Source organism: Pseudopodoces humilis, chromosome 6 (assembly GCF_049639895.1).
Source record: "Pseudopodoces humilis isolate 2021_Gansu_Grassland_sample_001 chromosome 6, ASM4963989v1, whole genome shotgun sequence".
Classification (NCBI taxonomy): Eukaryota; Metazoa; Chordata; class Aves; order Passeriformes; family Paridae; genus Pseudopodoces; species Pseudopodoces humilis.
The window spans coordinates 44,150,640-44,175,376 of record NC_142205.1 but is presented as its reverse complement, the minus strand read 5'-3'; the positions used below and the strand labels follow the sequence as shown (position 1 = coordinate 44,175,376).

Genomic DNA, 24,737 nt, shown 5'->3' with positions numbered 1-24,737 from the left:
TGAACCAGGCAACTCCAGACTGGAGCTTAAAGGCTATTGTTTCTGCAGCCCTTTGGCACAGAAGTTGTTAGGTTTTTTTTTGTCCCCAAACCAGCTGGTTTGTGCACCCAATTCTGTTCAAAATTGTCTTCTGCCTTACACCGCTTTAAGTCCTTCAGCACTGGATGCATGGGAGCACGTAACGTGCTGTAAGTCACGCTTGAAGCATCTTGAGCATTAAAGCTCCTACATTCTCTAGGCAGTTTTTAGAATGTTTTGTTGTTGTCCTTGCTTTGTGCAGGGTGGCTTTTGAATAAAGCTGCTGATTTTTATACTTGACGAGCATCTGGTTCAGGAGCTGTCTTCTGGTTAATCTTTGCTGAGGTGAAAGACCCCACTGTAGTGTTTTTCCCCTCTCTGAGGGGTCCCCCATGCTTTTGGCTGGTGGCTTCACATTTGAGAGAATTTGATATTCCAAAAAAATAAAAAACTGGACTGGATCCCCTGGTGAGCAGTTAATGTATTGAAAACAGAAACTCTTTTTTCTTCTTTCTCTCTTGTAAATCAACGAGACACTCCTCAAGGATATTAAGGGGATACTGTATGGGGGGAAAAAAAGGCTGTGTAGTGAACTGGGTGGGGGGCTTATTGGACTGATGGGGCTGTGTGAAAGGCCAAGAAATGCATGCTTTTCTCAGAGTTTCAGGCTGTTTTTTTCCGGCATAACATGCGAGAGTGTCAGAAATTATACATCTGTGAAATATGTGGTACTGGATTTTCTAAAGAGCTCAGCTTGCACTTTAGATACCTGGGAAAAAAAAGCTGATTTTTCAAAAAGTGCCAGCAGAGCAGGACTCAGCAAGGGGAAGATGGATGTTGTCTCTTCTAAAAATCAGGTCCTATACTGTGTTGGTTTTGGGGGTTGGTTTGTTTTGGTTTTGTTTTGTTTTGGTTTTTTTTGATCTCTGGTGTGAACTTCCTACTGTGCTGTGTACATAAAATAAATTGCATGTAACAATAGCATTACTTCATTTTCCTTCATTATTAAGATGGCTTGCTGAACTAGTTTCACAATTCAGTGGAGGCAGAAATGAAAGCATGTCCCCCTGAGAAGGCAGACACCTTTTGCAGGTGCTGCAACCTTTTCTCTGCCAGGTAAGGAGCACTGCCGATGTGTCTTATTGACCTCCTTTGCTCTGTGCCTCTTATGTTATGATTTCCCTTTGCATCATCAAGAAGCGTTGCTGAAAAAGGGTACAGTAATGAAATTATGTGTTTTGCCCGAAGCACAAAACCTGATATTTTCCAAATCAAAAGGCAGAAAACATGACAGTCCTTGGAGAAGTACAGATGTAGCTTTTGGCTTCAACTAGTTTATGTGTTAATGTATTAGCCTTCACTCAAGACTGCTTTTTATTCAAAGCAGCGTTCATCTGTGTAATCTGTGGACATGGGTGGTTGGTTGTACTTGCACAGGCATTTCTGTCCAGCTGCTGAGAGGGGCACACCTCCATGGGTAGCTGGTGTGAAAATGTTTTGGTGTTCCTTGCAGGTGCTAGCCTGCAGTCCAGCACACAGCCCTGCTGTGAACTGTAGGTTTGCAGTTATGTCTCAGGTGATGGTTGGGCTCACAGGTGTCGCTGGGGATTCCCAGCCTTTGCACAAATGCGGCAGCATGGTTTCCAAAAAGCAGCTGCTTGTTCAAGGTCACATCTCAGTGGCTTTTGGTGGAGAACTTTCTCCTAAAGGACTTGCACACAGGGTGTCAACAGCTTGGGGATTCACAAGTGTATCGGCAGGACCATAAGGTACAACTTAGAAACATCCTTAATTCACTCCAGTCTGGAGGTAGAAAGTGAGGGACTAATATTATTTTAGTGGAAGTCTTCAGACAAAACACGACATCTCTTATAATCAACCTGCTTCTCTAACAGCTTCTGTGTCTTGTGCTGGAAATATATATGCAACTGTCTTGATGTTTCTGCTGAGCTTTCGTTCCTACAATTTCTTTGTTAACACTTTTCCACACAGTAGGAAATCTCTGCAATTACACTCTGCCATAACTGATGGCCTTGTCTGGCTTTAGAGGGGTCATTGAATGTGATAGCCCAAGGTCCTGCTGTGGTATTTTCAGGAGATGATTTGTCCCACTCCTGTCTTTGGATGGGATAAATTGTACCCTGGAGGTGCCTCTCCTATGCCATTCACGTGAATCACATGAAAGTGATTACCTTCATCTATACACCTGAATTTTGGGGGTGGAGCTGATGACAAACAATCTTTCCTCTTGATCCTGCATTTTTCATTAACTGTCTTATTTTACAGCTTTCCTGTAATGGTAGCCCAGTAGGCAGAATCAATACAAATGCCCTTGGCTTCTAGAATTCACCTCCCCAGAGCAAAACCAAATGTGGGCTTATGGGAAGATTTGCAAAGACCCAAAGGGGAACTGCTTTGCTAATTCTTGTTGACTTTAAGGAGTCATCAGGATGGTGGCCATGCTCGAGTCTTTTGCCATCTGTGTTTCTTTGGCTTTCCCTCATCTGAAGAGGAAGAAAGCACGGATTGACCTCACTCCTCACTGCTCATATCCAAGATCAAATACCAGCCTCTCCCATGAGAAGAGGAAGCAGCAACATGGGCTTTCTTACATGACTTTTCTCTTGGAAATAGGACTTTTCACGCCTAGCAGAATCCTTGGCCAAAGATGATGCTGACACTTTGCTGTCTGGCTTTTCTCCTTGGCCAGCGAGGTGATTTCATTCAAATCACATCACCTCTCTGAGATGCTGTCAGCCATAAAAAAAAAGAGAAAAATATTACAAATGGGGAAAATAAAACCTGCCAACTAAACTTGGTTCTGGGAGCTGCCAGTGATAACAGGTAGGCACTGGCAGCAGCAGCGCATGCGGCGCGTGGTGTGCGCGGCGACATGTGCCTAAGAGGTCCATGGAACCAACGTCTGCTTTCTCCCACAGGGATTTGAGACGTCTGGGAGTGACACTTGTTGGTCACCAGAAGAAGATAATGAACAGCCTTCAAGAGATGAAGGTCCAGTTGGTGAATGGGATGGTGCCGTTGTAACACGGTTTTTAAAGTTGCTTCCTCAAGTGGGTCGGTCCTGCACTTTGTACTCTAGCCCTGAGATTTATTTTGACTAAAAAAAACAAACAAGAAAAGATAAAAAGGGAAATTCGGTGCTTTCTATAACTGAAGGACATTGGCCTCTGCTGCAGCATTTCTAAAGCAGTGTTTGACTAAAGTTTTGCTTTTCTTCCTATTTGTGTCCTCATTTTCATGAAGTCAATGTAAGATGCATGGAACGTGGAAACGAATCTGCTGTACATGAGGTTAACCAGTCTCTTAAGCTTCAGCGGTGATGACAAGCCTTCCACCACATGTTTTCTGTTCATGGGAGGTACATATATATATATAGCACCTTTATATATTGAATTACAGCAACATATGGTAATGCTTCCAAGGACTGACTTGAATGGAGGATTTTTGTGGCCATTCATGGACTCCCAATAGCTGCAGTCTGCTGAAGTATAACTTGGAGTCTTACTTGTCTACAGAAGTGTATTGAAGAGCAATATGATTAGATTATTTCTCGATAGATATTTTGTTTTGTAAATTTAAAGAAAAGAAAAAACAATGCTGTTACACAGCATTAAGTTATAGAGACTAGCATATAAACATGTCGCTTGCTCCATGGCAAATACAATACAGGGTGTATATTTTGTTTTCCTCCTTCTGTGTTACCAAGTTCTTTTTATTTGCTCTTTGGGGAGGATAATATGTGATGAAGATGTATATACTGTACAGTTTGCTACGCATCAGGTACAAGATTGGGGCTCATTCCTTGGTTTGTTCCTTCTTTCCTCCATCTTTTACTCAGCCTCCTTTTTGTGTTACCCCTATGCTTTGTATTTTTGCTGCAGTTTGGTTTGATCGACACATAAAGCCTTCAGGAGTTTTGATTATGTATATGAGATAGAAGGAGTTTGCTTAAATAAAGATGTTGCCCTCCTCTTCCTTTACACCATGTGTTGAGGACATCCAGAAGAGAAGTAAAACATCTGGTTCTTGATGGCCTCCAGCAACAACGTGGCATCGATTTTTCTGTGTCCTGGCCAAAGATAACATATGGGATTGCCTCTGCACAGGAGCTTTAGCCCCAGTAGCCATCACCCAGTGCAGCCATTGCTTCTGTTCCCAGAGCCCAGGAGAGAAAGCATGAGGTGGTTTTAGCTGGAAGGAAGGGATTCTGTTGTTCCTTTTCTGATGCTGTGGGTTAAGTCCTGGGGCACAGTGTGGAAATGAGCCTGTGGCCATCCAGTGTGGAGATTTTGTAGTATTTATCCCACAGTGGCGGGAGTGGGATTATTTTTGGAACTGTACTGTCACAGGCTGTCCCTTGGCATTCTAGGTTTGCTGTGGACCTGGCCACTTTGTGACAGAGCACAGAGGGGAGGGAAGAGCAGAGTAGCCCAACATGGTCACAGCAATAGCATCCCATGGGCAAGGAGGTGCCATTGGTCGGGGGCTAGTGCAGCTCAGATCAGGACTTGGTTGTAGCTGGGGTTCACTGTATCCATTAAAGCCCATGGCTGGTATTTTCAGAGGGACCTGAGGGCAACCCAGTCCTCTGAGAATCACACCAATAAATATTTTGGGGTTGTCCTCCTCTTTTTATTGTACCTAGGATTAAACAGTTAATTTTTATTGTACCTAGGATTAACAGTTAATTTGGTATTCATATGTTGGGCTTTTATTTTGTGAAGACTTAGACAAGGATTTTAAAACAGCTCAGTGGATTGCAAGGGTTTGTTGTTTCTGTAAATGTATTGCTTTCTTAGAGTTATCTGCTTCCTGTGGCATCCTTCCTTAGCAATAACATCAATATATGAAGTTGTTGTAGCTCCCTTCATCCCCAGTGCTGCAGAGCCGAGCCCAAAGAGCTCAAAGAGCCAAGAGGAGGCCTGTGTCCTTCATGTCTTGCAGAAACAGGTTTTGCAAGGCACCTGGAGCTGTTTCAAAGTCTTTCTTCCATTTCCCCCCAACCTTTGGATGAGATTTGATCCACAGAATTATTTTTTTTTACAGAAAGAGGGCATCTAGGAGAAGAGACGGAGTGTTTCTTTTCATAGCAGGAGGGCTTTGTTTTCTTACAGCAAGGCTTCTTCAGGCAATATTTGCCTGTTCTGAAATGGCCCCCTCCTTCTCTGCAGGTGACTGCTGAGTTCCTCAGGAATCAGGAGAAAAAGGAGGGAAAGGAGCCACAGCGAGGTCTAACAAATCTTGATAGTGTCATTTCTCATCGTGTTGTTTCATTCTGGCAGCCACCGGACCACAAAAGAGGAAGAGGGCATCAAGACATAACAATTTCTGCACGGAAAAGAGATTTGTCAAATAATAAATAAGATTATTAGAGCTGTCAGCAGAACAGTCTTCAGATTATTTGTGCCTCCCTGTCTCCAATGCTTGGGAAAATAACATGTAGGAAGACAGGAACAACTCATTTCACCGGGAGGAATCGTTCTTTTGCCTGCACCCATTGGCTGCACTGAGATGCTATTAGCAAATATGTAGCACTCTCTGCCCATCATCTCCACTCATTCCTTTCCTCTTGGCTCTGTGGGAGGAGTTGAACTCAGTCTTTTTTTTTTTCCTGGGCTCTTAAAAGCAAAATCCCCTTTTCATCATTTGTATTGCTGGGATACCTACCAGATGCTGGAGTAACCTTCAAAATTATAAACCAGTGGAAAACAAAACTGTTCTTAAGCCAGACTGCATTTGTAAATAGGGCACCTCTTCTCGCTTCCTCCAATAAATAAATAAATAACCTTTTCTATCTATTTCAAGAGCTGTTCTTGCTACAGATCTCTGTATTAATAGGCTTTGTCTCAGGGCTAACATTTAAACATTGTTTTAATGTGTAGGGTCCAAAGGTTACAGCTTCTATGTCCATGAGGAAATTCCAGAGACAAAGGAGGTTTTCAGTTCCCATCCAAGAACTGCAAGTACTTCGTGTGTTGGGCATGATTATATATGTTCGAGTGTGGCAGAACAAGAGGACAGCAACTTTTTTGGCAGGTTATGTTCTTGGAAAGGGCTGTAGGTGAATTTCCTGCCCATGGTAAGTCCAAGCACTTTGCTTTTCCAGCTCGCTACTGCTGCAGCTGAGCCAGCAGATTGTGATTTTCCAGTGTATTTTGGTCATAACTTGGAGGTATTTCAAAGGATCCAAAAGGTGGAAAGGCTTTTTTTGATACAGTTTTTCATTTTGGGAGAAGGAAGTGTCCCCAGGAATGACTTGTGTAGACTGACACCCTTGCATTGTGTAGCTACCACTTGGAAAAACTACTTGAGTATTAAAAAGGAAGACTGATATAAAAGGGGGAAAAATAAGTTGAAAATTTTATTTATTCCTCCTATATGTTAATAGTGAGAAGGATAAAAAATTAAGATTTTTTTTTCTGTCTATACAGTGTTGAACATATTGTAGAAAGTCCCAGTGCTCAAGAAATTGTAACTCCTTGGACTGCTGTGGACTTGAAATTAGATGTTAAGGCAGATGTAGAATACATCAGTAGCAGTCTTAAGGTTAACACTTAGTTACCAAACTTTTATTGTAATTCCTTAGAGCAGGTAGAGCAGGAGCTGGTGCATCCAGCACTGTCAGAGCTGCAGCATCTGTCTCAGCTCCTTGGCATCAGCGTTTTAACTCATAGGAGACTGTAGCATTGCTGTATTTATGCCTCCCCTTCCCCCTCTTCAGATGCTCTCTGTGCATTTTGTTTGTGTACATGGGTTTTTCTGTAGTGTAAGATACAAAGTTTTCTATTTTTTCATAAAAATAAAAACCTTTGACTAACAGCAACATCCAGTTGTGGATCACACCTACACTTGACCCCTCAGCTTTCCACAAAGCATCAGGATTTACCCCCTTGGAAGGAAAATATATTCTCTGTAATTTTTTCCTCTCCTAAATGCAGATGTGGTGCTACTCTTGTGGTCTCTGAGGGAAGGAGAGGCCTTTGGGATGAGTAAGACACATAGACCCACATGAATGCATCTGGCCTCGTTACAGGCTGTTCCCACTTATCTCTGTTTTGGGGGGAAAATAATGCTTTTTTAGTCTAGTTTCTGGGGCAAAGGGCCTGCCAAACCAGCTAAGCCCCAGATTGGTCCCTCACCACATATCCCTCAGAAATACCATTTTTTTTGTGATTTTCTTTTTTTTCCTCCCAAGATGTGATTTTTTCTGAATTTTTTGGGGAGGGACCCCAGCAAACCTACAACCAGTGTGGAGCACCCACCACCACATCCCCTGCTCCATGGATTTGGGGTCAACTACATGCCACAGAGGGACATGGGCCAGCCCTAAAGAGGTGAGAGAAGCCATAGGTGGGAAAGGCCAAGGGCCAAGGGGGAAAAGACAGACCTGGGAAAGGTCTTAATGGAGATGGTGATGGGCAGCCACCATCTCCTTGTCCACTGCTAGAGGGCAAAGGGAAGAGGTGCAGAAATGGGTACTGTTTCTCCTGACATGACAGGGAGCTGTGGCAGATGATGGGTAGTGGTACACTCACACCATGGCCAGGAGAAAGGCATGATAGGCTGGGACAGCAGGGGAATGCTGCCTTATTGTATTAAAGGGAGCACAAGGTCAGTTGGGTTAGTGAATTGGGGTTGTCAGCAGCTGGGATAGAATCCCTCTGGATTGACGTGCCAGTCCCCACTCAGTGTTTCCTTGTTCAGCCTGAGGTTGTCCCCTGCAGGACCATGATGGTGGCAGATGCTGTAAGGAATCAGAGGGGCTCTGAGGACAGAGGGAAGAGCTGTTAATCTGCCCATATTGACAGCATCCTTGATAGCTTCGTGGAGGCTGAGAGCCTGCTAAGGGGAAAATACAAACATGATGAAACTTCCATTAAAAATCAGAGCCGTCTGCAAACTCCTTCCACAGTGTTCCATCTTAAGTGAGAACTAAGGAATTAGGCAATTTCCATGAGCCTTTGTGCTCAGATTGCCTTGGGAGCAGTTCTTAAACAAATCTCAATTAGTGTTTGCCTATCATTTTCCTTTGCTGAGCTCAGAGAAAAGGCACTTGCACTTTGTCAGCACCAGCTAGTAAATTTACCTGGACAGAAAGTGCTTTACCTTCAAAACAGGTCCTTAAGCACATGGCTGACTTGTTTTTTGGGTGGTTCTTCTGCACAGCCTCTGCCTGGTCCCTGAATAAATGTGCAGCTGCATCTCGAGTTGCAAACACCAGCCCTTGTGAATGCTTAACGGGCTGTGCTCAGGGTAATACTCTCTGCATTGCTCTTGTTTTCAGTAAAACTGAAACCAACTGCAAGGCAAGATGATGGCTGTGCTGGAGACATTTAGGGCAGCTAAACACTAACTTGGACTTATTTTCCTATCCAGTAATACAAAAATGGGGCTGAGGGGGCTCTGAACCTCTCCTCTGCCAACCTGGAAGGGTTCAAGCCTGTAATGCCAGAATCCCCAGAGGGTGCTGTGGCCCCAGGGCAGGAGCAGCGGGGAGGCTGCTCCCCATCACCCCATGAAGCTGAGCTGCCATGCAGAAAGCAATGCAAGATTTATGAAGCTGTGGGGAGAAAGAGCAAGGGACTCTTCATGTATTTTTCATGGGCTGAACTGCATAAATAGCATGCAATGCATAAACTGTGACTGGATACTTCTACATTAAAAAAAAAAAAAAAAAAAAAAAAAGGAGGGACCAGGAAGCAGAAGAAGAGATGAAAGAATGAGATAGATTTATTCAAGTCAACAGGGCCTGCTCAAAGTCACCCTCAGGTGCATTAAGAAGCAGCCAAAACAGCACAGCCTCATCCCAGAATAATTCATCTTTGCCGACCGATGTGGAGGGACATGGACCTCAAGGACTGGAGAAGGGCACACGTCATTCTGCTTGGTAAAATGGGTGGGTGGCAGGACAGAAACCACCTTATCCACGATGCCTCAGATGTGGTGTGGGACTTACAGAGATGCTAGGACAAGCTATTGCACTAGCAGACAGGTCAGTGTAGGAAGTGAATGACACTGGGGCACAGAGCCACAGCTCAGAGTGAGGTAACGCTGGAAAAAGAGGGCACCACAGGAAAACCCAGTGCAGGGGTGAGTGCTGAAAGCATGGTGTTCCCTGTTGCAGTTCCCTCAGCAGGTGCATGTGTGCTTCCAAGTGTGCAATTTTAATAATGCATCTGAGCTTATGACGAAGCTTAAATGTCATGTACATGAAGACAGACATCAAAACAATCCCAGGCTGAGATTGGGTAGGAGATGGGAGCCAGGGCAGCATGGTGGCCAGCATAAATGCTCGTTTGCAGCCATGGGAGCAGACCAGGGTGTGTTTGCAGTTATTGCATGCCATAGGGCTTCCAGGGGAAAGAAGCCTTGGAGAAACATGTGTGAAGTGTGTGATGCTCACTGAATGCACCCACTGTCTCTATAGTATGACTGCCAGTGGAAGCATCTGGTGGATACTGCTGGATATTGGTGGCTACAGGCCCCAACAGTGACCTTTGACAACCCATTAATATATGGCTCATTATTTTCCTCCCAGAAAGTCCTATAAGCCAGCCATGGAGGAGAATGAGGCACCCACGTAGGTCATTTTCTTACCCCTTCATTTCCTCACCTCTAGCTGGGGTCAGCTCAGATACTCATAGCATCAGCTATAGTAATATTCAGCAAATTGAGTGTAAGAAAAGAAGATGCTTTCTTACACTGGTGTGCTGCTTTCATAACCCATTAACAGCTCTAAGCAGGATTTTTTGACCCCAGAACTCCCCATTAAATGGCCAGCAGATGCATTTGTGCTGGTGAAGATGACTTATTTCTCTCAAAGCTTATTTTTTTAACTACAAAACCAAAAGAAAAATCTTCCAAGTGGGAAAAAAAAAAAGGGCAGAAAAACTGTGAGATAGGCTGCCTGCCTTTTTCTTGGTTTGCTCCCAGTAAAGACCATATCTATTACAAGAAAATAGAAATCCTATGGATTTCTCTTCTGAGGTCTGTGTTTCAAGCTTGACATTTAAACATGAAACTCCAGGCTCTAAAATTTAATCATTTACTCCTCAAGAAATGCAGTGTGTGGAGCCGCTGAGAAAAAGGGCAAGCAAGGTAAAAATACTCCATTCGGAGAAAAAAAGGGAAGATAGGGAAATTACATGTTCTTTAAAAAAAAAAAACCAAGATAGGGAGCAGCCTCTCCCATCCAGTGGGCAAAATGCTGTCAAAGTGGCATCTTATGGTCCCTTCCCATGAGATGTGTAGGTGCTCAGGATTTCCTCAGGACTTGCTGATGTCTTTCAAATGGCATAAGATTAATGGTTGGACGCAGTTACTGGAGGAAGAGGAGGCATATATGTATTTATGGGGAGATATATAGAGAGAGATGCATGGCTATATGTGCACACACATGCAGAAGCACTGGGTGATCATCTCTTAGTTAAGAAAACAATTAGTGCATGGCTAATAAATGGTGAATGGCAGCAAATAGTCCAGGGATGAGACTGGATTGGGCTGAAAAGAGTGTTTTCAGCCAGGCAGCGGGGATAGATGGAGATCATCAAGGTGTGGCACTGGGAAGGATTTGGCCTTCATTAGTGTTCCTGTCCCAGGATGAATTAATGACCCAGCTAGGAGAGGAGAGAGGCAGTGCTAGGGTGGCTGCAGAAAGGATGGGTGTTCTCACTAGTGCTAAAATCCCCCGAGTTCCATCCCACTGGACAGCCACCAGCCATGAAAGCAGGGAAAGGCAGATTGAATGGACTGGATAAAGTTGTTTGGAACATGCATTTGGCAAGAAATAAGGAGAAATTAGATGTCAGGGGAGCCACAGGCATGGCTTTCATCCTGGCTTGGCCATTGCTTTTGGGCTTGAAAATCACTCACAGACCTAAAGGTCAATCCGTGGTGCCCAGGTGGGAGAAGAATATGTTTATTTGGCTTGGAAACAATGGCCCTTTTGGGGGGGTTTTAGTATTTTGGAGTGGAAAACCAGGGTTTCACAGCCAGAGTTTGTGAGCAGCTGAGTGCACACTGAGCCCTACACAGGGACTGGGTTGCTCAGCAGCTGCTAAAACTTGGGTTTGGATGACTTTAGGTCTTGAACATGCCCATGTGAGTCCTTCCCTTGGCCCAGCAAGGGGAAGGGAAGCATGAGTGGTCTTCTCATCCATTTCAAACCCAGGGTTTGGAGAACAGGGCTGAACAGCCAGAATCTTCTTGTAGCAACAACTACACGTATCCCACAGAAAACAAATAAAATTAACAAATAAAATTATTATAAATATTCTGTGTAGGGAAAGGTTGTTGGCTCTGGCAGAGGCAAAGTTGGGCTGCCCCTTGGGAGGGGACTGCTGAAGGTGCAGTGTCCCAAATCAACATGAATAGTTGCTTCAGAGCATAGAAATCAGTCCTGCAAAAATTTCATCCCTCTCCCATCCCTGTGAGCTGTGCTTCTTTGCCTCTCATTTTACACAGCAGTAAAAGAAACTCTGAATCCTTGGCCCCTGCATTTGCATCCCCTGCAGCCAGGGTCAAAACCCTCGTGTACTGTCCATCCCTCCCGAATTTGTGTGATTGCTTCATCAGGGAAGGCAATTAGCATTCAAGTGCTGCTGTTAGCATAATCAGAAAGACAAAAGGCTGACAGCAATAGCTGCAAAGCCAGGGCCCTGGTCAGAAATTTAATGGAGAAATAAATTATGGCAAGAGAGCGCATTCAGATCCAGGCTTGGGCTGCAGAGGGTACAAGGGCAGGAAGGAGCCCTGCCTCCTGCTAGTTTATCATCCACGCTCCAGAGATCCTCGTGGCTATAACTGATAAGCAGCTGATAAACAGCTCAGCTTCTTCAGGAACAGAAGCATTCCTGTCATGAGTGGCTGAGGCCCCCAGGTACCAGCCAGGGATACTGTGAGTCCTGCGCATCCTAGTTCTTTAAAGCCAGACTTTTCCCTTGCAAAGCTCAGCTTATTTCAAAGTGCTGTTATTTATGTCTTTGTGATAGAGGGGATTTAAGTGCCCCAGGGTCTGGGGACAATCACATCCCAATACTGCTGAAAAGCAAGGGGAAAAAAACAGAAGCAGATAAAACCTGATCACTGGAAGCAGGCTTGGGTGTAAAAAACAGACTTTAAAAAGCCAGAGAAGTATCCTGGTGATCCCTGTAAATTTGGAAAGCCCAAGCCCAGCTTGGGATTGAAGTACCTGGTTGTGGATTTTTCTGTGCAGCTGCGTTGGGCTCTCCATGAGCTAAAAAACAATAAGTAAAAAGCAAATAGACAAACAAAAACAGGCAAAAAAGGGAAAAGGCAGTGAAGTGAAATACCTCCATCAGTGATGGCATTGTACGGGCATCTGGTCCCCGAAGATGGCACTGTTATCTTGGTGTAAGCTCTTTTTTCAATATTATTCAACTGTTCAAGGAGAGGAGAGATCTTATTGTCTAAAAGAGAGATGAAAATAAAGGTTGTTGTGTTCCAGGTTATTTTTTACACTGTGGAAACATCCCACCAATGAAGTGGTGACTTTGTAGGAGCTGATAAATCAGGAGTCGAATGAAAGAATGGGTTTTGGTTTTTTTGTTTCTGCCGCCCTGTGATTTGATTTGATTTGATTTGATTTGATGTGAATTACCTTCATTAGAATCTGACCCTTGGCAAAGCCCTTTCACATTCACCAGAAGGTTTACCACAGTAAATTTGGGCAGTGCAGATTTCCCAGCTTTGAGATGTGACATCATGAAGGGAGGTTATATAAATATATCAGAATATTTTTAAATATATATAAAATGTATGTGTAATAAAACTAAAAAAATGTAAAAGCCTTTATCAAACCAAATTTAATGCTCTAGAAACATAATCTTGTGTTCCCCCAGACAAGAGAAAGCTACAGAATCACTCCAGATGGGCCACACTGAGGACTTGTATTTGTGTGTGTGTGTCTGAGGGATGCAGAAAGGGAACCGAACTTGTGCTAATAAGCAGCTACTCAATATGCCTTGATGAGTGAATGTATTCAGAGTCTATAGAGAGTAACGTGTGCTGCAGCGAGAATGGGAGATGATTCCCCTCATATGAATTTGCCTAAGTACAGAATAAACATCTATTTTTTTCTGCTTTCCCCCTTTTTCTAAAGCCCAGCTGTCTGTTAATGCATATAATGATGGTCCCTCCAGGGACCAAGCCTGAATTCCCATTCATATGCAAAAATCGTAAGTGAGAAACTTTAGGTTTGGCCGGAACAACAGTGTGCACTTCTCCCAGTGAAGGAAATTCCAGCTTGCTGTATTTTTCCTGCTCAGTGCATGCCAGATGTCTAAAAAAAAAAGGGGATGGTTATTCCTGTGTGTGGAGCCAGAGCTGGCAACAAGGAAAGGATGCTTTTGGCACATCCTTAACATACCGCCTCCATACGGGACCATGGAGCAGGGGAAAGCCGGGGGGGGAGGAATTGTCTTGCTCATGGGGCCGAAGCTACTGGGAAAAACAGGTATTTGTGCAAAACCAGCTCCTGAGTACTCTTTTTCAAGTGCTTGCACACTTCTCAGGTCAGCACTGTGCGGCTCTCTGAAGCCCGGCCTTAAGCTGCCCTCCAAGAGCCTGCCAGATGTTCATATTATGGAAAGCAGAGGCTTAGAAAGCTGCTTTTAGGCTTCACCAAACCATTTTGCTAGTAAAGGAGGCCTCTGGCATGGCAAGAGAGACCACACTGAGCAGAAAGAGCAAAGCAATGCTTTGCAGTGAATTTTTGCTGGAGGCAAAGAATTAGAGCAAGTGCTGAGGCTCATCCCTGGGTGATGGGGATGGGGAGTGATCTCATTTTGGGGAGAAGTAGCGGGATTGTTACTGGAAAACAAAAACCTCAGAATATTCCTCCTTTGGGAGGCTCAGGCATCACTGTGGGATTATTCTGGGGAGCTGTGTGGGTCATGTGTGACAGGCAAGTCATTTTCATGCTGGATGCCTGCCCTGGGATCATGTCCATTAGAGAGAGCAAGTGATTTAGGAGGAAGATAGTCAAATTCATAGGGTTTTTCTCTTTATCCAATAAAAAGAAAGGGTCGGGAGAGTATTCCTTTCCCACTGTCTGAAGAGGAATTGGGGCTTTGTGGTGGTGAGGCAGTGGTGGTCTGTTAAGGCCCTGGAGGATTAGGGCTGGCAGGGGGGCTGTGCCGAGCCTCACAGCTGGTGCAGGTGCATTTCCAGCCATAAGAAGTAGTAACAGTCCTGGTGGAAACATTCAGCTGCAGTAAGAGTAGGCAGAAATCTATTATCCTTGTGAATGCAATGTCAATATTTACAGAGAGAGGTCAAAGAAGAGAGCTCTGCTCAGGAAATGTCAGCTCTGGAGAAGGAGGAGACATTAGCAGCATTTGCATTTGTGCCAGAGCAATCCCTGCAAAACCGGGGAATATTCAGGAGTTTTTGACTTCCAGCCCTATTTGCCCCATCTTCTTCTACCATTGCATCATCTTCTGCAGCAGTTTAGGGCACGTCTGCAGTGCTCCTTGGGGGTTACCAGCATGAATGTGAGTGGGGATCTAGCCATGGTGGCTGCAGACAGCTTTCCTTATCTGCCATTAGAAGGCTCCTTTAGAGAGAGGCAAAGACCAGAGGAAGAGAAAAATAGCACAGAGCGAAGAACACAGGGTCCAAACAATCATTCAGACTGATCCAGGTTGGTACCTGCAGCCAAGAACCCACCAGGTAAGACAGGATTATGGATATAGATAAAGGATCTCAGAATATTTTTCTGCAAGCTTTTTTTTTGCTTAGGGTGGAAAATGCTCAAAATGGGTTTAATTCCCCTCGCTCAGTATTATTAGCACAGGGGTGCTACTGGCATTTCTGGTAACACAGGAGTTCCTGGGGCCTCTTGAATGAAGACCAAAGAGCTTTGTGTGAGCATTAAAGGGGCAGGCAGAAGAAGCAGAGGCAAGAACACAGCCCCAAAAATAGCTTTTTGCCAGCATATGCAGTTACTGCCCACAGATGTTGCCCCTGGGAATGACAGGACCCCCAGGTGATGCTTCCAGGTGTGGGTGGACAGGGGAGCATTACCACCCCACAGAGCAGGTATCCAGCCTTGTGGCTTTTGGGGGATTGGGTGTTTCCCCATAAAAGCTTTTTTTTTTTTTTTTACTAGGGAAGGAGGGTTGAGACATCCCAGAAATCTGAAAACTCCCATGAACTTCCCAAGTGGAAAAATGTCTCCTGCCAAAGACTTGAATTCCTTCCTCTATCTTTGGGCTGAGATTTTGCCTGTAACTCTATTTCTGCTCAGTGAAAACTTCAGGGGCTGGTGGCCTGTGAAGATGTGGGATGTGCCAAGTTATGGTTTTCACTGGTATTTACGTGTACATGGCCAAGCAGATGGGAAACCACCCAGTGGGACAGAGCCAGCGATGTAAATAAACATCAGAAACCTCTCAGTGCTTGCTTAGGCACTGGCTGCTTTGCCCACATTGGACTGGGCCCACAGGCAGGAGATCTGGGGAGCTGAGGAGGTTGAAAGTGGGAATTTCCCTGCCACAGCACTGAGTTCAGAAAGCAGAGCAGCCCTGTGGGGTGCAGAGCATCTCATATCCCTGTCTCATGTGCCTGGGATTGCAAAGGACAGCTCTGTGGCATGGAGAAAGCAATTCTGGGCTTTCCATCTCCCTTCAGATTAAATGTTATTGCATCTGGGTGGGATACTTTGGAGCTGTTTCTCTGCTGGCCATTTCACTCCAAACAGTTTAATTAAAAAACCAAAAGTCCTGGCAGGTTTATGCTGCTTGGTATTTAAATACAGATGATATGGATTTATTCCACATAGGATCTTGTGATTTGCTCTGTCTGCAGTGTCAGACAGCTGTAATTGAGTTGATATTAACACTGATTAGGAAAAATAATGCTATGTGCCTACCACCTGAGCATGGAGAAGCCCTTGGGCACGTATGGGTGTGTGCCACAAGAGTTCCCTGCAGCCAACAAAATATCCAGAGCCGTCTCTGATATGAATATATATACAGTAGCCCCTCTCAGGCATGCAATGTCCTCAAATAACCCACATGATTTCAAGTAACCCTTCTCAGGAACTCAACGACCGCAAGTAACTCCACATGACCTCAATTAACCCCTACCAGGCACTCAAATGACCTCAAGTCAGCCCAAATGACCTCAGATTGGCCCAAACTACCTCAGGTAACCCCTGTGACATCAAGCCTGCCCTGATGTTCTGCACCCTGAGCTCTCAGGGGGGAGCAGCCTGCAGCACCCCACAGCAGCTCATCATAACCAGGCTGGCAGGGGCAGGGAAGACTCTCCCACAGCTTCCCTCCCAGCCTGGTCCCTCCATTCATCTTCTTCTCAAGGAGCTGGCTCCTCAGCAGCAGGATCTGAGCAAGCCTGGCTCACCTGGCTCTCGGTAGCCCTGCAATTTTGCTGCACCCAGTCAGTACAGAGGTTAAGCTGGGTTTTAGAAAACCAGAAACGATGGCTATTGTTACACAGAGAAAAAGTATAAAACAACTCAGTGGACACAAGCCAACCCACTGTTCATGTCTCATTCTTCCTGGCCTCTCCCCACCCTGTACAATGTGTTTGAAGGGCAGCTATGAGGGTAACACACACTGTGGTATTTCACATATACACACACACATTCTCCAATAGTGGCTGAATAAAATGCACCTGCTCATCTTTCCCACTTATCAAAAGAACCTTTGAACAGTTGTTCCCCCTTTGGCATAAAATTCAAATCAGACAGAGAAGCTCCTGTGTCTACTAGGAAACACATTTCTTGGTTCAGCAAGGGCTCCAGTGGGGTGAGCCCCCAGTACAGCAGCAGATCCTGACATCCTTCACAATTCATTTCTAATGTTCCTTTTTACAGATGGAACATTAATTCCTTCCCAATTGCTGTCCTGGTGGCTGCCCCCTTCCCTTTGGTCCTGGGGTTCCCTGCACTTCTTTTCCCATCAGGGGTTGTAAAAAATGTTGCATTATCCTTGCTTATGCCTTTAACTTTTCTTCATCCCTTCTTTCATATCTTTTATATACCTCCTCTGGAAGCTGGGAATACAAAAGACTTGTACTCACTCCCTTTCAACCAATCCTTTCCCAAACTAACACCGTATTGCCCCCTCTGGGCACCTATGTCCTTAACTAACTCTGGGACAATGTGAAAATTATCTCAACATTCTCCCAAAGGACTCTTCTGCAGTATTTTGGGATCATCATCCCTAGTGTCGAGGCCCTTATTCGACTTTCCTTTGTTGCCCAGCCTGGACATCCTGCCATGTTTTACTTCTCAAAGTTGTACTCACTGGTGAGATTTGGCAAGCCCCTTTTCGACTTTCCCTTATCACCCCCTCTGGGTGTCCATAGCCTGTGGACTCTTCACAGACCCCCCTGGTCTGCCTCTCATCTATCTCCCAGACAGTGTCAGGAACCCAAACAATCGCACAGTGCCTGCCAGTGCCACAGGGAGCTGGTCACCAAAACTGGGTGAGGTGTGCCTCCAGCTCTCTTTCCATGTGCTGGACCTGGACAGTGGAAGGATCCTGGAGGAGGCCCCAGTTGTCAGGAAAATCCACAGACACCAGAGGTTTATGTCCAAAAAGGAGACAGAGGACTCCTGCAAACTTTATTTGAATAAAGGGAGAGAGTCCACTGGAGTCCATGCCCACAGGGTTTTTCTCTTTTGAGGTTTTGGAGGGCACAGCCTCCTTTTATCCTTAACTTCCATCCTCATGTTGCCTCTTCCTTTCCCCATTGGCTGAGTAACAGGAAGGTCCAGCCTTCCCAAATTGCCTACCACATATTCCCCCCTTGAACCTGCTCTTTTACCCGAAAGTTCAGAAGTTCAGGCTTGTGCAGACCCACTTGGCTGTTTCAGGAGCCAAGTTGTCTGGTGTCTGCAACAAACCTGCTGCCCAAAGTTAGTACAGACATTAAGACCCATTTCAAAGATGTTAATCGCAAACCTTCACCCATTAAATTGTTTGTAAAGATATTAGCTTTCCTCTCACAGTCATTGCTAGAGTGTGGGAAACTGAAATGTCCTTGATTTAGGTTAAGCACTACTGAGCAGTAACTAAAACATTAGTGTGTTATCTCCATTATTCTCATATTGAATCCAAAACACAGCACTTCACCAAGCTGAAACCAGGACAGATACGTCTCAGAAGACTTAGTGAAAGCTGCAGATACAAAAAGCTCCTTTAATGCGTAACTATTTTCACTAAGAATTAAGATGGAAATAAGACACATTATTCTGCACAATGCTGAAGAATTATTTCCCAGAAACAGGCAGAGGAATTGACTAAACTTGATGGCTGACTCCTCTTCTTGGGAACCAAGATGAACATTCCTGTGGCCACCAGCTTGGATTTGGATTTAGGATCTCCCTCCATCTGGCTCTATATCTCCACTGTAACAAACCTTCAGAGCCAGGAGGGCTTCTGTTTTTATTAACCTGCACTGGCCTTGAGAAGGCCAAACAGAATAGAATCATAGAATTGTAGAATCGTAGAATCATAGAAACATAGAAACATAGAAGGTTGGAAAGAGCCTTGAAGATCACCAGCCTCCCTACCAGGGGCAGGACACCTTCCACTTCACCCCAGCCAGCCTGGTCTTGAACATTTCCAGGGATGGAACATTCAACCTTAGCTTGACATGTGAGTCTCAGAAAACCAAAGAGAATCTCTCTGCAATTTTTTCTCTGGGTAAATAAAGCATATTTCCCAAGGTTCTCTATAGATCATGACCATCTCTCACACAGCAGTGCAGGTTAAAAAGGTCAGCCACCTTTAAATAAGCCCTAATTGACACTTGCTTCCCAAAATTAGGATTATCAAAGCTTAAGGTACAGTTCCCAAGGCAGCCGGTGACCTAATTCTAAACATCATTAAACTGTTTCACTCTGAAAAATAGCACTGGCATTTCAAATATCCCCCTACCCTAAGGGCTATTGCTGCTGCTCTTCTGAAGGTTGCCCATATTGGATTCCTTTGCCAAGAGCTCATTTCACTTCCCACAGCCACTGATGAGGTGATGTAGATGTTCAGCATTTGGCTTGTTCCACTACTTGTTGTTTCTGACCCACCGTGTGCTGTGGCAGCGAGCACAACTCCTCTTTTTCTTACTTTGCTGCAGGTCAGAGAAACCTTACCCAGTTCCTTTTGCACAGCTCCACATGTTCTCAAATGGTTGGCAATTTCTCACTCAAGGTGTGGGTTTGAGAAGCTCCTGCTCTGCTCTGGCACGTGCAGGGAGTATTTAGGCTCAGATTTATGATTACGGGAATTAAGATTTATGGTCAATGACTCACTTGACCACAGGCTGCACAGAGGACACTTTTATTCACAAGCCCTTTCTCTGGCACTTGACTCCTCTCTTCTCTCATCCTCTCCATTATCCTGGGATGGTGCAGGACAGCTGCTTTGGGTTCATGCCTGAGTCAGCCTCTGAGTTCATGTCTGAGCAGACCTGCCCAGTGTGCTGCCCAAGCATAAAAGCTGTAGTGACCCTCCTGCCCCAGCTCTGCATGAGTGTCCTCTGCAAACTGGCACAGCAAAAACTCAGACCCTAGACTTGTCAATAAGTGACTTTCTAGCTGGTGGCAGACATCCCCTCAGTTCAGTCTCCTAGGGATTGTCATCCCAGATGTTACTGCACATCCATCCTTGACTAGATCCATTTAGCAAAGATAAATAGTCTAAAACACTTTAGTAGTAAAGGAAAATAGCAAAGTGATATTTTCAGACAGGAGAAAGCTGGTTAAAATATTTTCTACCATCTCAAAATAAGTTTGTATAATATAGCTGACATCTCTTCTGTGGTACAACACTGGTTGTGTTCAAGCTGAAACCATGGGGATGGGAGGAGAAAGTGCTGTGTCTTTCTGAGCCAGTATTTCACCTGCTCTGTCATTGCCCCCAGGAAACCTGCTGGAGCAGTGTCTGGAAAGAAAAAAATCCTTCTACTGGTAAGGCCACCTGTGTGCCCCAGGATCTGTGGCAGCTTGGGATGGACCAATAGCTTGTAAATTACTCAAAAATCTCAGATTGCTGAGGAACACCATTTTTCTTATTCAATTCATGTGGTTTGGGCTAAAAGGGGGGCATTCTGAACATGGTTGGGTGCTGATATGGCAGCTCCCAAATTTGCTGCTGATCCAGGCATCACCTCCCCTGGCTCAAGGCAGAAGCTGGAGCAAGGCAGGGCCAGCAACACACCGTCTGAGACCCTGGAAAGGCAACAGCCTTGCCTCTGCATTCCCTGGCAGGAAATACCTATATGTGAAAAGATGTGCCACAGCCCAACTATGGCATGAGTGGGGGAAAAAAGATACTACCAGGTGAGGTATTGAGTGGTGTTTTTCCTGTTAGAATAAAAGAATAAATTGCTTCATTCTGACTCATTCCAGTACAATAAATGGAGAAAGAGAGCAGCTCCTCACTGTACAGGCATGGCTGGAATGTGCTTTTTGGGTATATTTTAGAAATGAACTCTGGTAAAGAAATGTGGTATTGAGTGATGTGGGAATAATAGTGGGGGACTTGGGAGGAAGGTCTTTATTATTTTTTCCTCACTTGTATAGCCTTCCTAATTAATATTAATGAAAAAGTTGTAACTTGGTAGTTACTTTGTATGACTAAGAGCAGAGTTTTCTACAATACAATCTAAAGCATTTAAGCAAATCATTAGCAAACAATTTATCCAAGACTCAGGGGAGAAAAAAAAAAGGAAAAAGAAAAAGAAACTAAATAGGAACATGAAATATGTCTTCTAGCAAGGCCTGAAACAGGTCTTTCAGGCCACGGTGCAGATATTTCAAATGTGTCAAGAGTAGGCTGACATTTCTTTAAGTCAAAAGGAAAAAGAAATGGCTATCATGGGAATCGAGCTGCACCATTAGCCTCTTCATCACCCTGATGTACAGCAGAAGGCTGAGCCTTATCTACAGGAAGCTTGAACTGAAACTGCTAACTTGTGTGTACCTTACTGACGCTTTGCTTCTCCCACAGGAGGCAGAACACCAACCTTCCCAACACCCACTGCTATGGGCATTACTCAGCTGAAAGTTAAGAGAGGCCTGAACCAGACCTCCCCCTGTAGCATGCTATTAAACTGATAAACAGTATTGATAGCAATCCTTAGGAAAAAAATATTTATAGATAGTCCTCTGCCTGTTTTTACTAGATTAATACACGGCTCCAGCCATTCCTCATTGATGGTGAACATCTGGACACAGAGAATCTCAATTTTGCCGTGTCACATCACGCCTCATTCATGCAGCCAGGCAGAGAACACATTCACTAAACCTGGACTATTAGGATCCAAGTTAGTGCACAGACCTGCAACCCCACCTGAAACATGGGCTAGAAATAAAATCAGACACAACTGAATTTAGACACAATTGTTTTTTCCCACATTTTAACAGGGAGGATGGTGTGTGCTGCTGTGCTCGCCCAGGACTCTCTGAGAAGTGTAACAGGAGTTCAAAATTCTGATGTGCAGTCACAAATAGGGCTGTATCTAATATACCTGATGTTAGACTGAAGATGAGGATTCATAAAGAATACCATTTAAGAAACAAGGACGTGTTAGTGTGGGGCAAAATGCACTCTTTGTGCCAGTGTTTTGGCTAAAAACAGGCCAACTGTCTGGATTTCTTTATACTACCCTCCTATAATCAGAAATGCTCCTATTTTGTCAGCTAGTTTTGCTAGCAACTAGTTGAAGATTTATATTATGCTTAATTTCAGTCTTTAATTTTAACAGCAAGAGAAGACTCTGAATCCATGTTTTTCCCATGGCCTAGCTGAAGTGATCTGCTTGTGCCAGCTTAATTCCTCTCACCCACAGAACCTGGAGCTTCAGAGCCATCCTAGGACACAACAGCACTTGCCCACAAATAAGAGACATGCTGCCTCTCTTGTCTTCTGCACCTTCCTAGAAAACTTTCAAGACCTGTATGAAAACATCTCATTACTGTGTGCACAAATATGCTCCATCTTCGTATGGTGTGCATTTTAAAGTCCTCTTAATGTGCACCTTCCTTCAGAAGAAAAAGGTGTAAACCAAAAATGAGCTACAATTCTTCAGCTCTTAAGGCAGCATACAAAACATAACGTGGGTTGCACAGCACCTGTAAATGTAATTAATATTGCAAATTTGCATGTTTACTTCTAGGAACAGAAGGATTGCAATATTCTCTAGCTTCAGTTTTCAGCTTGCCTCTGATCATTCCTAAACATAAGTATTGTGGCTAATTCTGTAGATACTACATGAAGTGAAAAGATTAAAAGGAAAAATGTATATAATAAGATAGGCTCTTAATTGCGCAGTATACCTTAATGAAATAATTATTATTCATAAAATTAATCAGCCTGTGAAATGGTTTCCCTGCAAGGCACCCAATTAAAATAATGGCAATGAAAAAGACTCCCTGGTGCATGTGCCCAGCACCTCTGACAATCTGGCCACCTCAGCTAAGGACAACAGTACCAAGCTGTGAAATGAGCCCCAAGTGGGCTTTTACTGCAATCATTTGGTTTAGGTATTCAGCGCTTGAAGCCAGCTGTACTGTGTTTTTTTAAGGAAAATATTCTTCCCAGAGGACCACAGGCTGCTGTCCTGTTCCTGGATGGATTCAATAACAGCTTTGGAAGGATGGAGACACAGCAGCAGTGAGGTCTGCTCAAAGTGGGACAGGCTTGCAGCAAAGGGAAGTGAGAACCATCTGTTCTTTTGAGATTGGACATCACTTCTTAGTCTCATTCCTCACTTTGTGCTGAACATAGTGAAGGTTTACACCTCAGCAAGGGCTTTAGTGGACCCCAGTCATCTGCAGAAAGCTTTTTTTTGCAGAAGATTCCTACACTCTTGCTGGTTTGTATGTCTCCTCAGCCTGGGATATCCCAGGGGTGGTGACTGGTTTACATTTGTAAGCCTTGCTGAGGACAACAGGGTGCCCCAAGCACTGATCTAGGAGAGGCAGCCTTTCCATGCACTGCTGCCATAGAAGAGGCTCGTAAAGAAAAAACTATTTGGAGTTAAATTTATTTAGCTCAAGGAAGAACTATGCCATAAGTGATCTTTTCACATTACCTGCAACATGTCTTATCTACTGACCTTCCAAAACATAAATGTTGCAGGAGAAGTTAACTCCCTGTTAATTTTAATTTTCTTAATTGTTTTTTTCCATTTTCAGACCCAGAATATTTTCTTTGCCTTGTGCAGCCCTAATTATGTCTTCTACAAGAAGATATCAACAATAACAGATAAGGATGACTAACAATTATTTTTTATTTGTCTTTCAAATGTGAGGCAGGTGATTCTCTGCTGCTGAATCCTGCAAAGCAGGATTAAACACCCAATCTGAGCTTTCTGAAGGAGTGAAAGGAAGATTAGGCTGGCTAAAGAGACAGCTTTCTCTTAGTCTTCAGGGAAAAGTTAACCCATACCTCTGTATTTCAAGGCACAAGCAGATGGAAGAGCTCCAGCTGAGTCACTGCTTCTCTGAAAAGGCTCAGAAACAAGGTATTGGATCTCCAGCTGCGTGAAGTCACCTCTGAGGATAAACCTGACCTGGTAAGACCTAGCCATGCTCTGGTGCTGCAGGATTTGGCTCAACACCACAAACCAAACTCCTCAATTCTCATCTGATTCTCATCCCAGCTGAGATACGTCATGGTCTCAAGTTCCTTGATGCAGATATCACTCACCATTTGATTTACAAATAAACCAGAAATGCCTATAAATTCTTACCCACCTTATTTTCTAAACAAGGCTAAGGTGGGTTTTTTTTTACTTCTTCTTGTATGGTACTGTAGAAGGATCACCCAGGGCCTTCAGTCCCTTCCAGACTAAGGAAGAATTTTCTTGGTGTGTGGAGATGCTTTTCTTTTTCTTCTTTGTTTCAGGCATCTGTATAATACCGGGAGACTTTATGACTCACATGTGCACCAATTTTTAACACATACCCTGAGACATCCAGGAGAGAGGCTCCTTTGAGAAAGTCTCACAGTGGCTGCTTTAGCTTTGACAATGGCGTTTTTGCGACCAAAGGCTCCCACCTGAAAAATGAAATGCCCACAAATCAGCAAGATAAATACTGCAGCCTTTCCAGTTCTCATTGGCAGGATACTTACAGAGCCAGCCAACTACTCTAAGAGCTTTCCCGGTATAAGTGCACTCAGGGAACACTCTGCCAGAGCTCAAAAGGCAAAAACCAACATTTAATCATCTTAGGAGAGTGGCTGGCTGGGCTGCTGTGAAGTGAAATTAAAAACTTACAGTTTGAACATCACACCATCAGTAAGCCAATACCCTCCAATACCAGTTGCTGGTAGAAATCTGAAAAAATGGGTCTGCCCCACAGCACTTTGCTGGCTGGAGAGCAGCTGGGCACAGCTGGAAGTGCACATCATTCTTCCATGCTGTAGGCATCTTCTGAGCCAAAAGAGCTCAAATGCTGACTGTAGTGTGGGAGCATGGCAAAGGTAGTGAAGAAAACCAATCAAATTACATGACTGCTCTGATATTACATTTATGTTTTAATAGTACTTTCTATGCTTTGGAAAAGTCTGCTGCAATAGCTGATAAATTTATCCTTTCTGAAATTCAATACTCAGTATTCTCGATTTCCCTGCTGTATTTAATAGGGAAGATACAATGCTAAGACAGATCTCTAAATCAATATTTCCTTTTGTACCAGTGAA

General features: G+C 44.2%; 1 protein-coding gene across 5 annotated transcripts in view; it reads left to right on the top strand.

Annotated features, from left to right (window-relative positions):
* Nucleotides 1–23,610, top strand: part of EPHA5 (EPH receptor A5) — a 210,249-nt gene extending 186,639 nt beyond the window's left edge. For 4 of the 5 annotated variants that reach the window (XM_088056752.1, XM_088056748.1, XM_014261627.2 and 1 more), the window contains one exon: nt 2,958–6,744. In XM_088056752.1, the coding sequence (XP_087912878.1) occupies nt 2,958–3,063 (106 nt within the window). In that variant the 3' untranslated portion in view covers nt 3,064–6,744. Of the gene's footprint in view, nt 1–2,957; nt 6,745–23,494 lie in introns of those variants that run through there. The other variant, XM_088056749.1, reaches the window with a different exon arrangement.
* Nucleotides 23,611–24,737: the final 1,127 nt, after the last annotated feature.